This window comes from Chiloscyllium plagiosum, chromosome 29, assembly GCF_004010195.1.
Source record: "Chiloscyllium plagiosum isolate BGI_BamShark_2017 chromosome 29, ASM401019v2, whole genome shotgun sequence".
Lineage (NCBI taxonomy): Eukaryota > Metazoa > Chordata > Chondrichthyes > Orectolobiformes > Hemiscylliidae > Chiloscyllium > Chiloscyllium plagiosum.
Genome location: NC_057738.1, coordinates 23,233,884 through 23,249,334, shown reverse-complemented (window position 1 = coordinate 23,249,334; position 15,451 = coordinate 23,233,884). Strand labels below are relative to the sequence as shown.

Genomic DNA, 15,451 nt, shown 5'->3' with positions numbered 1-15,451 from the left:
GAACATCATTAAACGGAATTTTTTTTAAAGTATCTCTGCTAGTTTACTTGCAGATTGGAAATTTCAAAGAATTCATCAAATAATTTGAGTTTTAACTATTGGTAGGTTCTGGGGAAATCAAATAGGAGACAGAGGAGTTGTAGCCTTTGCAGAGGCATTGGAAAATCACCAGAGTTTGAAGAATCTGAGGTAACTAATTCATAATCATGTTACTTGCATGTATATTTTGCTAAATGGTTAGAGAGGCATTTAAATGCTGTATCGAAATGTTCTATTCTACACCATCACATCAAAATACTTTTTACCAAAATGTCATAACGTGAGGTGGGGTGAACAAAAGAACAGAACATTAATGTTCCCTCATTGTCAAAGGATCAGGAGGGCATTTTAAAAAGTGTACTGGAAGAACATGTTTTCCGCATATCCAATTCAGCTTGGTGGTGTTCAGGAAACTTGACCACATGATATCTAATCTGGGAACAATGTCCTTACAGTTAGTATCACAGTGAGGAGGTGTGGGAAGGACCTCCTGCTAGTTATGAAGAAACAAAGAGTGACCGTTCTCAGACCCTAAGTTGCCTCAAAATTTATGTAAATATGTTTCCTGCTCTGGTTAAGAATATCTTTGCTTTTTGCAACTGCACAGTAGCTTTGTGGAATGTCAAATTATAATGTCATTTGTTCCTTTTTTCTCTGTGCAAAGAACGTATAGAATGGATTTGAGAAGCCTTTGTAGGTTTTTTTAAATGAATATTTTAATTGTACTAAAACCATGACATCAAACAAAAAACGGAGGAGTAGAGGCTCCGAAGGAGAGAGCTGATTGGTAAGTAGTAGGTAAAGCCAGGTAAATATTTATTGCTGATAGTTTCTGAAGTCTTTTTGTGGTTTAAAGTTTCTAAGGGCTGTGTTCTGTAGTAACAAGGACCAGGAAAGATTAACCTTCAAGAAACTGATATTAATTGATATTAAGCATCTTCCAGAAGGTTTAACTTAAAAGGGTAAATTGTGGCAGGAGGTTTAGGTGTTTTTTACTACTACAGAGACAAAACTGCACCTTCCTTTCTGGTATCCAAAGGCTTCTGATCATCTTGTTCACACCCAAAATCTGCTAAGCTACCTGGGAACCAATCACATAGTTGGCAGTAGACAAAATAAAGCCTTTGTCATCAACAACTCATCACCAGTCCATAGACCAAACAGCTTCTGTTGCCAGCTGAATCTCCCTTTGTTCAGACCCCAGGCTCCATCGTGTCTGTTGTAACATCCCCCACATTGCTTGTAGAAGCAGCAGTGTAAACAGCACTTAGAATGAGTGTCATTAGCCTACTTTGAAAAGTACAGCAAGACCTCCCCACTCTCTCACATGAACCATAGATCTGAACCTTCCAGTTAGCTTCAGTACTTGGTGCATTGCCACTAGCCAGGAAGATGTTTGCACCTCGACCAGCTGGCACTGTTTTGGCCTGGACTTCCGATCCCTACTGGAGCAGCAATGGCTCAGCAAAGCCTTTCAGGAGGAACATGGGCGAGCACAAAATGACAGGAAAAGAGAGGACTTGCCTAGTTCTTCTGACATTAGCTACTGTATTCAGGTAAGTTTTGAAATTTTCGAATCTCTTAGTGGTTGTGTGAGCGGATAAAATGGCAGCAAGAATGTCTCTTGGCCTCAGCATGGACCCGGACTTCCAGCCCCGAGGTGAAGCTCAGCCCAGCCTGGGTTGAAAGGATTGATAATCTGAATATTTATGTCTCTGGTTTTCTAATTTATTGCTGGACTTTTTATTTCTTTATTTTTCTACATTTTCCCTCAGAATTTGTGCTTATGAATGCATAACTGGTAGCTTGTAAGTTTACTGTATGCACGTGACAATATAGCTAATTCTATTTGGATGGGAGCTCGATGTGGTGAGTTGGAAGATATTCAGATTAGTTTGAGGGGGGATGCAGTCAGATAGAGAGAGAGAGTTCACTCTGGTTAGCAGAGAGGTGATGGGCAGTTCAGTTATGTTGCCTAATCACTGAGTCACAACAGAGATTACACTGCATGATATTAAAGGGTAAATATCTGGGTGAGCAATGCATATGTAGTCCAAATCTCTGATACTGAGATCAGTGTACGGTATCTTCATGTGGTGTCCCAGGAAGCATAAGTCAGACTTTATCAGATGTTTACATTTTGTGAAAGTGAGGATTGCAGAAGCTGGAGATCAAAGTCAAAACGTATGGTGCTGGAAATGCACAGCAGAAGTAGCATCCAAGGAGCAGGAGAATGGACATTTTGGATATAAGCCCTTCATCAGGAATGTGGGGGAGGGGGGACAGGCAAGATAGGTGGGAAGGCAGATGGACAAGTAGGACAGTTCAAGAGGGTGGTGCTGAGTTGGATGGTTGGATCCGGGATAAGGTGAAGGAAGAGGAGATGAGGAAACTGGTGAAATAGACATTGATGCTGTGTGCTGACGGGTCACAAGACAGAAGATAAGGTGCTCTTCCTCCAGTCATTGGGTGGCTAGGATTTGGCTGTGGAAGAGGCCCAGGACTTGCATGTCCTTGGCAGATTAGAAGGGGGGGGGTGGCAGTGGTTATTTGGTATGTCTCCCCTAGAGATGTTCTCTGAAATGTTCCGTGAGTTGGCATCCTATCTCCCCAATGCAGAGAAGAGACTTTATGGGCAATTAAAGTGCACGTGAGCACATCAGGACTTCAAATGGAGCCCTGATCCAGATCACAGACTGAAGTTCAGATTTTGCCACTCGGGATGTCAGAAGATGCAGTCTATCATTTCTTTATATGGCTTGCTGCCAAATTCTTACTGATGACACACTTGCTTTACTACATACCATTCTATATTAATGTAAAAATGTCGACGCTACAAAATCTGAGATTAAAAAAGCAGAAAATGGAGGTTATCGTGTGGAGAGACAAACAGAGTTAATATTTCAGGCCAGAGGCCTTTTGCCCATAATGTTAAAAGTTAAAGATGAAACAGGTTTTAAGCAGGTACAGGGGCATGGAAAGTAGGAGAACAAAAAGGAAGGCAAAAAGAAGGACAAAGAAGTCTGAAAGTGGTGATGATGAGACAAGTAATAGTGAGTCTGGTAGAAGTGTAAATGGGAAACACTGGAAGCAGCTGCCCTCTGAAACAAATGAAGACAATGTGGTCAACAGTTTCAGATGATAACCAAAGTTTGAAAGGCAGTAAATGTGCCCATTTGAAAGATAACACGCTGCCAGTGTAGGAGTTGAAGATAGAACAAGATCAAAGAAGAGGTTTAAAAGACTACAAGTTCAGTGTCATGCTTGTGGATGTGGTGGTGTTCCACAAAGCAGGTCCAATCTGATATCTCCTCTGTGTACGGGAGATTGCATAGCAACCAGTAAATCCATGACACCACATTCAGAGAAGTACACATAAATTGCGATTTTACCTTGTAGAGTGTGAGGACCTGGATGGTGGGAAGGGAAGGGAAGGGGTTATAATTTCTGCACTTGCAAAGAAAGGACTGGTCCACAATGTCAGAGGCAACAGTCCATTGGAATGCTGAAAGGGAATGGGCAAAATGCCAATGAAAACTTTTGTTTCTTTATGGAGTTCTAAGACTGGTCAGGGCCTGAATTCACTAGAAAAGAAAATAAATCACTTGTTTTCATATTTTCCCAGCCTCGCAGCAAACCAAATCTCATCAGAGGGCAGCAAACATCTGGCGAAGGCACTCTGCAAGAACAGCTCACTAAAAATACTCTGGTACTAACTGGCATTTACTGACTTGCTCAGAATGTTTATTGATGGTTGAAAATGGAAGGAATCACAGAGCAAAAACTAATTTAAAAAAAAACAAATCAACAAGCAAAAAAAAGTGACTTTTCTGCTCATTTCATCTGAAATTCTTGGATAAAAGTCAGATATTCATAAGATTTTCTCATCATAATTATGGATTTTGCATGAAACCTTGATTTGATATTTAAGAATATGCAGAACCTGAGTAAAGTAAAAAAAGAAGGCATTTTAAAGTTGGACCAAATGGTCTGTTTCCATGCAGTACATCTCTTAGGGTACAAATATATATATGCATTTTAATTTAAAGTTTCCCTTTTACTAAGGACTATTACATTACTGCAAATGCAAGAACTATGTTCAAGTTCATAACTTAACCTTAATCCACATTCAATATAATGGCATATGTCAACTTGAACAGAAGGCTATAAGTATATATCAAATTTAAAGAAATGTATTAATAATATTATTCTGTTTAAAGTGATGAATGCTCTGGATTAATAATGATCCATGTATTTGAACATTTATTATAAATTGGATATGAGGTTTATGAACCTGGAATTATCATGCAGGGAGATTCTGATCAGAAATACAAATATTGAATTTACGGTATTGACTTTCTGTGTTTTGCAGGTTGACTCAAAATGATTTAGATGATGCATCAGCTGAAAGCTTTGGTGAAATGCTAAGAGTTAACACATCTCTGGAAAAGTTATGGTAATATTTAATACTATGCCTCTGAAATGAGATCTTAGACTCTTGTCACATCACAGGACTGATGCCATGGGTTGAAGCTGTCATAAAAATCACTGTAAGGGATTTTTGCTTTTGGTTGCTTAGTTCCTGAAACTGTGTGCAATGACATCTTGTTTAGTTCCAGCTTTCTTCCAATGTACGTTGAGAGCTCAACCATCCATGCAGAACGAAAATGGCATTTCCTTACTGCTGACCTGCAGACTTTTTCTGACATTGGAAAATATTTGCACTCTGAGCTCAAAGGCACAGATACAATTTTGGACTTCTGCACCCTGGAAGACTATAGGTGCTCAGTGATTTTAAGGATGTCCTTTAGACCTTTCAAACACTTGCAATTACATACCTTTAAATACTCTAAGGTGCTTCACAAAGTGCACTGAGAGGAGCCAGGTTATAGTCAGAAGTTCAGGAACTCTTAAGAATAGGTGACTGAAGAGATAGACTTGAACATTCTGTTGAGTGGCAAGAATGTAAGTTTTCTTTCCAAGTTCAAAACTTTAATTAGCAGCAGGTACCTAGCCTGAAACTGGGAAACCTTTTCATTTCAAAAATATACTTTATTCATAAAAATATTTTCATATACATAAATAAGTTCTCTGAAGCAGTTGGGTTCTGTACAGTAACATATGAAGAAACAAACAGTGGAGTTTGACTTAGCTTGAAGCTGGGAAGCAAGAGGAACAGCTGTACTTAAATATCACAGAAATAGGGCAGTACAGCATATTCTAAACCCATTCTTGATCCATTCAGCTCTGCTCCACTTCTCTCCCATTGTGTTCAAACGATTCAAATGGTAACACATTCTCTCAACTGCTGAACCCAGTGCTTGGTTCAATTGCAGTATCACCTGTAACCCAGAGGAACAGAAGGTGTAGCACTCATATCTTGTGCTCCTCCATTGCTCGCTGTAATATTTAAATAGCAGTTCTCCCTGGCAATCTTTGCGTGACTGGTTTTGTGAATAATTGAATATCACAACAGAGTACAGCGGACCCTTGATTAGCAGAAGGACACAGACGGGGAGTATTTGTTTTGATTAATTGAATGCCAGATAACATATTTTAGCCAAGCATCTGGACCTTGCGATCTTGCTGGATAATCCGAAATTCAGATAATCGAATGCCGGATAATCGAGGTTCCTCTAACTGCCCAGCCCAGTGCCTCTTATTGCAGATGAATCCCATAAACTTATCCCACTGTTAGGTTTGCACTGGCCAGTGAATGTCCCAGACTGGAAACTAAGTGAGAGGTAGCACCTTGCCATGACAGTACCTACCTTTCACCCTACTTCTACTGGATGTGTAGGACCATCCATCTTCCCCATTTTGCTGGTTTCTCCACACCTTTCTTTCCAACGATCTCTCACAGACAATCTGTATCTGGCACATGTGCTTTCTTTGACTTCTCTTATCAGACTTCCTGCTGACACTTTGCCTGCCATTTAGTTACCTCCTTTCCCTCAATTACAAGACTTCACAAGCCTTTCTTGTCCCATGAGCATAGCTCTTTCTTACCCTCTGTCCTCCCTTGCTCCTTGTTATGCTGCATTTTAAATACTGTGCATTTGTATTGTCTCCTGGTCTTAAAGGAGGACTAACAGTTTAGAGCATTGGTTGCTGGAATTTCTTGAATACTGCTAATCCTGCTCAGTGTTCCCAGTCTTTTCTGTTTCAAATCCCACTCTTGCTCATTTATCGTTTGGCGTACTCAGGCAATCATCCAAATCCCTTTACAAAAGAACATGTGGGCACTTTAGAAACTGTTGTTGAAGTCATAATCACATGAGCTTGAAGATAATTTTGCATCCTTTTTGTTATCATGAGTTCTTACATTCTCATTAACTCTAACCATTTAAAAAATCAGGTGCTTATTACCTTATCCATCCCTTTGTTAGCTTGATGCTAATGCCATCCTAGAATTTGGTCCAAGTATCAACTATTTCTCTGGTAGCTAGGTTTCCAAAATGGCGGATTGGAAGTGTACACAAATGTTTGGCTCAAAATGCGTCACCTTCCATGTCAGTAAGGACAAACAAGAGAAGACTGCTACCCAGGCCTGAAATATGCGTTAATTCTTTACATCTGTCTAATTGAGGTTCTCTTCTGAAAAGTTGAGTTGCCCTGAAGCAGTTAGCCAGCTAGACAAATCAATTCTCTCCATGATACACCAGGAAATGGTTCAAGGCACAAAAGACAACAAAGGCAATGGGCCCTGATTAAAAAAAAAAGTAGCAGTACCATGACCTGTGCTCCAGAACCAACCTCATTCCAGCTAACCTGTTCCAGTATAGCTAAACCATCTACCATACAATGGGAAAATTTCCCAGATATGTTCTGCCGCAAAGAACAAGACAAATCTAATCCAACTATCTACCTGCCCATTAGCCTATTCTTTATCACCAAAGTGATCGGGAATATTAGGAGTGCTAATGGTGATGCACTGACAGTAAAGGGGAGTGATTTAAAAATCGCCAATATCTGGCACATGTGTGCTGTGAATGTTACTTGCACTTTTCAGTCAAGCCTGTGTGTTTCCTGGATCTACATGTTAACACAGATGTCTTCAGTATCTGAGGAGTTACCATTGGTACTGAACAGGGTGCAATAAGTGGCAAACATTTCAAAGTCTGATCTTACAATGGAACGAAAGTCACTCATGAAGCAGCTGAAAATGTTAGTGCAAGTGACAGTACTAACAAAATAATAACCTGCTCACCGATGCTCAGTTTGGGATCTGCCAAAGTCACTTGACTCCTGGCATCTCTACAGCCCTGCACAAACACGGACAAAGGAGCTGAACAAATGAAGCTGACATCAAGATTGTATTCCATCTGGCAGAAATGCTACGTGGGCAAGTGTGAGGTTACGTACTTTCATCAGAAGAACAGAGGCATAGACTATTTTCTAAACAGCGAAAGCTTCAGAAATCTGAAGCACAAAGGGACTTTGGAGTTCTAGTTCAGAATACCCTTAAGGTTAATGCACAGATTCAGTTAGCAGTCAGTAGGGCAAATGCAAGATTAGCATTCATATCAAGAGGGCTAGAAAACAAGAGCAGAGATGTTCTGCAAAGAAATGTATAAGGCTCTGGTCAGGCTGAATTTGGAATATTGTGAGCAGTTTTGGACCCCGTACCTAAGGAAAGATATGCTGGCATTTGGAGGGGGTCCAGAAGAGGTTTACAAAAATGATCTTGGGGATGAAGGGCTTGTCATACGTGGAGTGGGTGAGGGTGGAGTTCAGAAGGATGAGAGGAGATTTCTACAGAATATTGAGAAGCCTGGATGGAGTGGGTATGGAAAAGATATTTCCACTAGTAGGATAGACTAGGACGTGGAGGGGAGGGGGGGGGGGGGGGGGGCACAGCCTCAGAGTGAAGGGATGAACCTTTTGAATTGAGATGAGGAAGAATTTCTTCAGCCAGAGGGCAGTGAATCTGTGGAATCTGCAGAAAGCTGTGAAAGCCAAGTCATTGAATGTATTTAAGATGGAGATAGAAAGATTCTTCATTGGTAAGTGGATCAAGGTTCATGAGGCAAAGGCAGACAAATTGGCTTGAGACACATATCAGCCATGATCGAGTGGTCAACGCGTTCCGTGAACTGAATGGCCTAAATCTGCTCCAATACCTTACGGTCTTAACCAAGCGTAGCATGGTGGAGCATTTGTAAAACTGAAGTCAATAGGAATACAAGGGGGAAATGTCTTCACTATTTGGAGTCATACTTAGCACAAAGGAAGGTGGAGGCAAATCACCCAGCCTCTGGATATTGCTGTAGAAGTTCCACAGTGTAACATTCAACATGCAAATGTTCTCAGCTGCGTCATGAATGACTTTCCTTCCATTGTAAGATCAGACATTAAAATGTTTGCCATTTATTGCACACTATTCAGTACCAACGATAACTCCTCAGATACTGAAGACATCGGTGTTAATATTGTCACAATGCTGGCCCCTTTTATCGAATAGCTGTTCCTTTTCTCAAGGATACTGTGTCCTTGGTTTTTCTCAGAGGGGTTCTAATCATCTCCTGGTGCTGATTAGACTGATTTGGTACAGAGATTAAAGGGTATTGAGAGGCCTTTTTGTTTACATGTAAACAGATGAGACTTCAGGCCAAAGTGGTCATGTTTTAGAAGAGACCTCAGAGTCATAGAGATGTACAGTATGGAAACAAACCCTTCGGTCCAACTCGTTCATGCCGACCAGCTATACAAACCCACTCTGGTCACACCTGCCAGCACCCAGCCCATATCCCTCCAAACCCTTCCTATTCATATACCCTACCAGACATCCTTTAAATGTTGCAATTGTGCTCACCTCCACCACTTCCTCTGGCAGCTCATTCCATGCATGTATCACCCTCTGAGTGGAAAAAGTTGCCTCTTAGGTCTCTTTTATATCTTTCCCCTCTCATCCTAAACCTATACCCTCTAGTACTGGACTCCCCTACCCCAGGGAAAAGACCTTGTCTATTTATCCTATCCATGCCCCTCAGGATTTTATAAACCTCTATAAGGTGACCCCTCAGCCTTCAACACTCCAGGGAAAACAGCCCTAGCCTATTCAACCACTCCCTACAGCTCAAATGACCTGTGTAATGAAAGGGGAGTGGTCAGCTCTGTAGCTGAGCAGTTCAGTAAAGAACTAGTTGGAAATTTAGCAGTGGACTGTGTGAACACGCACTCTCTCTTTCTACCCTTCTAACTTCAACCTGTAAGCATCTGTTCCATTTTAATTTTACTGGTCTTTAAGGGGGTTTGTTTGTTGGGACTGGTGTGTATATTCGGAACAACATAATTAAGTCTAGTTTGGATAGACTGAGTTTTGTAGGGGTTCTTTGTTCTTTATGTTTCATTATGTTAAACCTTTGTGGTCAATCTAGCCAGCTTACTCCGGGTAACTTACACTGTACGCTTAGCGAAACAAATTGCAAAAGTTATGGTCTGGTTGCCTGCTCAAGAATGTTTTGAGTGGTCTGGGCGAGTCCATAACAACATGTAGATCCAGGGAACACCCATGCTTGGGCTGAAAAGTGCACATTACATTCACACCACACATGCCAGATATTGGCCATTTTTAAATAACACCCTTTGACTGTCAGCGCATCACCATTACCACTACTAATATTTTGGAGGTTATCATTTGTCAGAAACATAACTGTACATATATAGAAATACTGTGACTGTAAGAGCAGGTCAATTCTTCAGCAAGTGCCTGACCTCTTGATTTCCCAAGCCTGTCCATCTACAATGATGTGGAGGTATTGGTGTTGGACTAGGGTGAACAAAGTCAGAAATCACACAACACCAGATTATAGTCCAATAGGTTTATTTGACTTCACCTGAGGAAACAGCAGTGCTCTGAAAGCTTGTGATTTCAAATAAACCTGTTGGGCTATGACCTGGTGTCGCGTGACTTCTGACTTTGTCCATTTACAGACCTCAAGTCAGGAACATCATGGAGAGCTTCATTTGCCTGGATGAGTGCAGCTCAAGCGTCATACAAGAAGTTTGACATCATCCAAGAGAATGCAGGTTATTTGATCAGCACTCCACACACTGCCTTAAACATTCATGCACTCGACCACCATTGCACAATGCCAAGAGTTAGTATACTGCGTACCATGTGCTACTCACCAAGCTCCCTTTCATCGCACTTCCCAAACCTATTATCTCTACAACATGAAAGGACAAGGGCAGCAGATGCTGCTACATCACACACCCTCCTGCTGTGTATTAGTATTCCTTCACTGTCACTGGGTCAAAATCCAGAAATCCCCTCCGTTATGGCATTGTGGGTCAACCCACAGCGATTGAAGAAGGCAGTTCATCACCACCTTCTCAAGGGTAACTAGAGGCGGGTAATAAATGCCAGCCAGCCAACAATGCCCATATCCCACAAATGAATTTTAAAAATCCAGATTTGAATCGCATTGTGAATAGGCTAAAATGTTACATTTCCCTCCCTGACAACATGGACTTAGCAATTCAAGAAGTGCAGCTCACCACCACCTTCTCAAGGACAAATCCTGGCTTAGCCAGGCAATGTCCACATCCACAAAAGGAATTCAAAAATGTAATGTACCTGGAAATGAACATAGAACAGTACAGCAAGAAAGGGTGTTCCTGTTCAGCCTACAGCGAAGGGCCTGATCGCTGCTCATGACACCTCCCATACCTGCACTCTGGAGGCTACGTTAATAGAAGAGATCTTTTCACTGAGAGGGATCAATGTTTCTTCTACAACAGTGAAATGGAACCTGAACTCAGTGGTTAGCACTGCTGCCTCACAGTCCCGGGTTCAATTCCAGCCTCGGGCAACTGTCTGTGTGGAGTTTGCACATTCTCCCTGTGTCTGTGTGGGCCTCCTCCAGGTGCTCCGGTTTCCTCCCACAGTCCAAAGATGTGCAGGGCAGGTGAATTGGCCATGCTCAATTGCCCATAGTGTGTTAGGTGCATTAGTCAGAGGGAAATGGGTCTGGGTGGGTTGCTCTTTGGAGGATTAGTGTGGACTGGTTGGGTCGAAGGGCCTGTTTCCACGCTGTAGGAAATCTAATCTAATCATATCTGCAGAACATTGAGCCTCACCATTTACACAAACTATGTACATCCCGCATCACATGCCTGTGTATTCAACCTCTCAACTAAAATGAAGATTTCCTGTGCAGTCAGCAGGTTCTCAATCCTTTGACTGATCTTCTTGCAGATAACACAAGTTTGAATCACTTATATTTTACTCTGATATTTCTATCTCATATTTTGTTTAATCTTTCACATAGTGTGATTTGCTGCACATCCTTAAGTGCCTTTGAAAAGGTGGTGGTGGGCCATCTTCTTTATTTGGTACAGCCCATGTGGTGCTGGTATATCCATATCCTCCAATTCCATTTCAATGCACCCCAGCCTGCCCTTTCACATTTACTTTATTTTCTTGTAAGAACAGTCCCTGTAATAGCTACTAGAAGATGAACAACTAGCTTTGCAGTAGTACCATTTGTAGGGAATGATATTTTATATATTATATCCATGGACACTGGAAAATCACTAGGAATGTAATAAATATTTTGCAGGTTGATTCAAAACAAGATAACAACCCATGGAGCCACATACCTCCTTCAGTCACTCAGAGAAAACACCACCATAAATGAAATCTGGTAAGGCAAAAACATCCTTCTCTACTTCTATTTATCAGTCAGCATCTACTCGGTACTGAACATTTATGACAGTTAGATTATAAGAACAGATGGCTGGCCATTTTACATTATTTAATCAGTTTGCTTTCCCTTCGCTTCAAGTTATAGAGACCCACCATCAGGCACTATTCCTGGTCAGTACACTATCAACTATCTTTATAAGTTAACCCACCTCATAAGCTATGTAATGGTGCATCATCCTGATATCTTGACCATAGCCTGGAATATTGCAATGAAATTAGGAAATGCTCAACGGTCACTGTAGCGCCTTCCTTACCACTCCAGCTGAGATCAGCTAATTCAATACAGACAGACAGTGTGTTTGGTTTCGGTATGCCATTCCTACCTCCTGAGTGAGATGGTGCAGTATTAACAATTCACTGCTTCACACTCTCCCCATACAGGGATCAGTATGAAGTTACATTCTTTTCAGAAAATAATACGTTGGCATGGCATATGAATGTTAATGACATGACAAACGTTTTGGAGGAAGGTGGTGATTTTGGACCTAAGTTTCCAAATTCCTCCACTGCTGGAAGTTGATCTTTATCTGTATAAATCCTGGATCTCTTGTTGACATTAATTACCATGATTAGTTAATAACTCCATTATGATGAGTGTACATAGTACATATTGAACTGAACAAATCTTGGTCTTTTTCATCTTGTTCCCATCAGGGTAAATGGCAGAGGCTGAGACCTTCAGATCTGTATGAAGTAAGCACCCATTGCCTTTGCAAACTAATCCATTATAAAAGACTTCAGGATGATTGGATCCTGAGCACTTCTACATGATGTATTTCTCTTTCCTATTTTATCAAGGAACGATGGTGCAAAATTCATATGCAAATGAGTTTGAAAGCTGGTGTTACATTCTATTGTAACAATTGAATGTCTTTTAGCTTTTGAAAGCAATTTATTAAAAAACACTGAGAATTATTAAATGATGGAAGTACGAAGAAATGGGACTCAGGAAGTTGGGTTCAAAAGTTATGAATTTCTGTCCTTTCGCTGACCATCATGGCAAATGTGTAAGCCTTATGCTGGAACAAATTTCAATCACATTACTAGTAAAGAGGCAAATTGAACAAGTCTGGAAGTGAATTTCCAAACGTGGTTCAAAAACAAGTTTCTTGCCTTGAGGGATTTTAAATCGGCTGAATGCATGAGAACTACCAGATTCCACCTGCCAAAAATATTATCTGTCAGCCATGCATAAACCTCAAGTGACAAGCTCAGCACCAGATAACTGAAAGCGTATACAGCATAATGCAAGATCACCAGCTCTGGCTGGCATTTTCTGGGTGGATGAACAACTGCCATTTTCTCACCACTGGTCACCTGCGATGCCCATCATCAGTGCCCAGACTTCCCTATTCAACTGGATGGTTCTTGACCATCAGATTCCTGATGAAGGGCTTATGCCCAAAACATCGACTCTCCTTCTCCTCTGATGCTGCCTGACCTGCTGTGCTTTTCCAGCACCACACTTTTCAACTCTGATTCTTGACCATTGATCAAACAGCCTTCTTTGCTCTGTCCCACTTCCAACATATTAACAACAGATGAAGGAAAATTTCAAAGAAAACTCAAAATCTTTAAGAATATGATTTTCTCCTCGGTTGCTGACAGTTAATGACTAGAAGGTCAATCTTCAATTCCTCACAGCTCCAGAATATTCTGAATGGTTTGCATATCTCATAACGATATGATGTATTTGCGAGGTTTGTAGCTCAGGTTGAGGTTTCGGGTGTAGGTTTGCTCACTGAGCTGTAGGTTTGATATCCAGACGTTTCAGGCTAGGTAACATCATCAGTGGCGACCTCCAAGTGAAGCGAAGCTGTTGTCTCCTGCTTTTTATTTATATGTTTGTCCTGGGTGGGGTTCCTGGTGATGTCATTTCCTGTTCGTTTTCTGAGGGGTTGATAGATGGTATCTAGATCTGTGTTTGTTTATGTGGTTGGAGTGCCAGGCCTCTAGGAATTCTCTAGGAATTCTCTGGCATGTCTTTGCTTAGCCTGGCCCAGGATAGATGTGTTGTCCCAGTCGAAATGGTGGCTCCCTCATAGCCCTACACACGGACGAAAAAAGCCCACCATTTCGACTGGGACAACACATCTATCCTGGGACAGGCTAAGCAAAGACATGCCAGAGAATTCCTAGAGGCCTGCCACTCCAACCACAACGCCATAAACAAACACACAGATCTAGATACCATCTATCAACCCCTCAGAAAACGAACAGGAAATGACATCATCACAAACCCCAGGAACCCCATCCAGGACAAACATATAAATAGAAAGCAGGAGTCAATAGCTTCGCTTCACTTGGAGGTCACCACTGATGATGTTACCTAGCCAGGTAATGAAACGTCTGGATATCAAACCTACAGCTCAGCGAGCAAACCTACACCCTAGATATGATGCATTTTTGTTTTCTGAGGCTGGGTCAGTTTGATTGAGAGGTGTTTCAAACCACTGCACCTTGATACCAGAGGGAGGACACTTGCAAGCCTTTCTCCATACACCAGTGTACAGAGGAAAGACTAACCAGTGCCAGGTGGCAGAGGACTGCAATTTGGCCAAACCTGTAACCTCTGATTTATAATTGTAACAGTAGTTGGATCTAGTACAGAAGCAGAAACTTTAATGATTTCACTCTTCTGGGAATCAGTAGAACATCAGTGACTATATGGTCTTGCCATGACTGCATACAATATGAATTTCTATCAGGGTTTGATCAATGAGAAAAGTTGCAAATGAATAATGATCTGCTGTTACTGTTCCAGCCTGAAGGATAACTGGATTCCACCAAACGATGCCAGTCATCTTATGAAAGACAAACGCATCGTCATCTAGGCCATTATCGGAGCAGTGACGGTTGCAGCACCATGGGGACACCTTCATAACTTTCTCACCTTTAAATCAGAGGGTGATTTGTTCAAGTGCATCTCCAGAGACCGGAGGATACAATATAGTCTGACACTCCCAGAGCAGAAGTAAAGGGGTTTATATCATTTAGTGAAGGGTGTGTATCATTGATAATGTATTATCTGTGGATGGGATGTTAAATCATAGCCAGTTTTACCTCTCTGATACTAATTCAAAGAGCAGGGAAGGGTTCATATATAACTTAATCAAAAAGAGATATGATATTTTTATTTAATTGCTGTCTGTGGGATGTTTCTATATGAAAATTGACTGTTGTTTCCTACATTTCATAATGATCATATTTCAGAAGTACTTAAATGACTGTTAAATACTTTGGGATTCGTGAGATCATTAGAGCTTTGTATGGGTGCAAGACTTCCTTCTTCAAGCATTCCTGGAAGCAGTCTGACCTTAGAATGCCTTCTGGTTGGAGGTAAAGATCTGTTTGTAATTAATCATAGCCTGCTTCAGTTCAAGACCAGTAATCTATACTGTCTGCTCAGTATTGATCTCTGATCAGCACGGAAAGCTCTGACTATGCAATTGTGGTCGTTAACATATCATCAGAAGGCCATTCTACCACAGTCTGAACTTGTGTCATTTGCAGTTTATATAGTGCAGTCGGCATTGTTTAGAAAAATTTCCAAGTAATCTCCTCAGAGCTTTGAATGGAATATTATATAATGGAAATTTATTCAAGGCTAGATAGTCAGACTTTCAATCAATAAGGGAATCAAGGCCTATGGGGAAAAAGACAGAATAGTGAAGTTGAGGATTAAGATTATCTAAGATT

At 41.2% G+C, this 15,451-nt stretch overlaps 1 protein-coding gene across 1 annotated transcript in view; it reads left to right on the top strand.

Moving 5' to 3' along the window:
• LOC122564432 (nucleotide-binding oligomerization domain-containing protein 1-like) overlaps positions 1 to 15,451 on the top strand; it is a 33,854-nt gene extending 18,403 nt beyond the window's left edge. Inside the window, exons 7-11 of the mRNA XM_043719279.1 lie at positions 106 to 189; positions 3,665 to 3,748; positions 4,412 to 4,495; positions 11,607 to 11,690; positions 14,517 to 15,451. Of these exons, the coding sequence (XP_043575214.1) occupies positions 106 to 189; positions 3,665 to 3,748; positions 4,412 to 4,495; positions 11,607 to 11,690; positions 14,517 to 14,586 (406 nt within the window). The 3' untranslated portion in view covers positions 14,587 to 15,451. The remainder of the gene's footprint in view (positions 1 to 105; positions 190 to 3,664; positions 3,749 to 4,411; positions 4,496 to 11,606; positions 11,691 to 14,516) is intronic.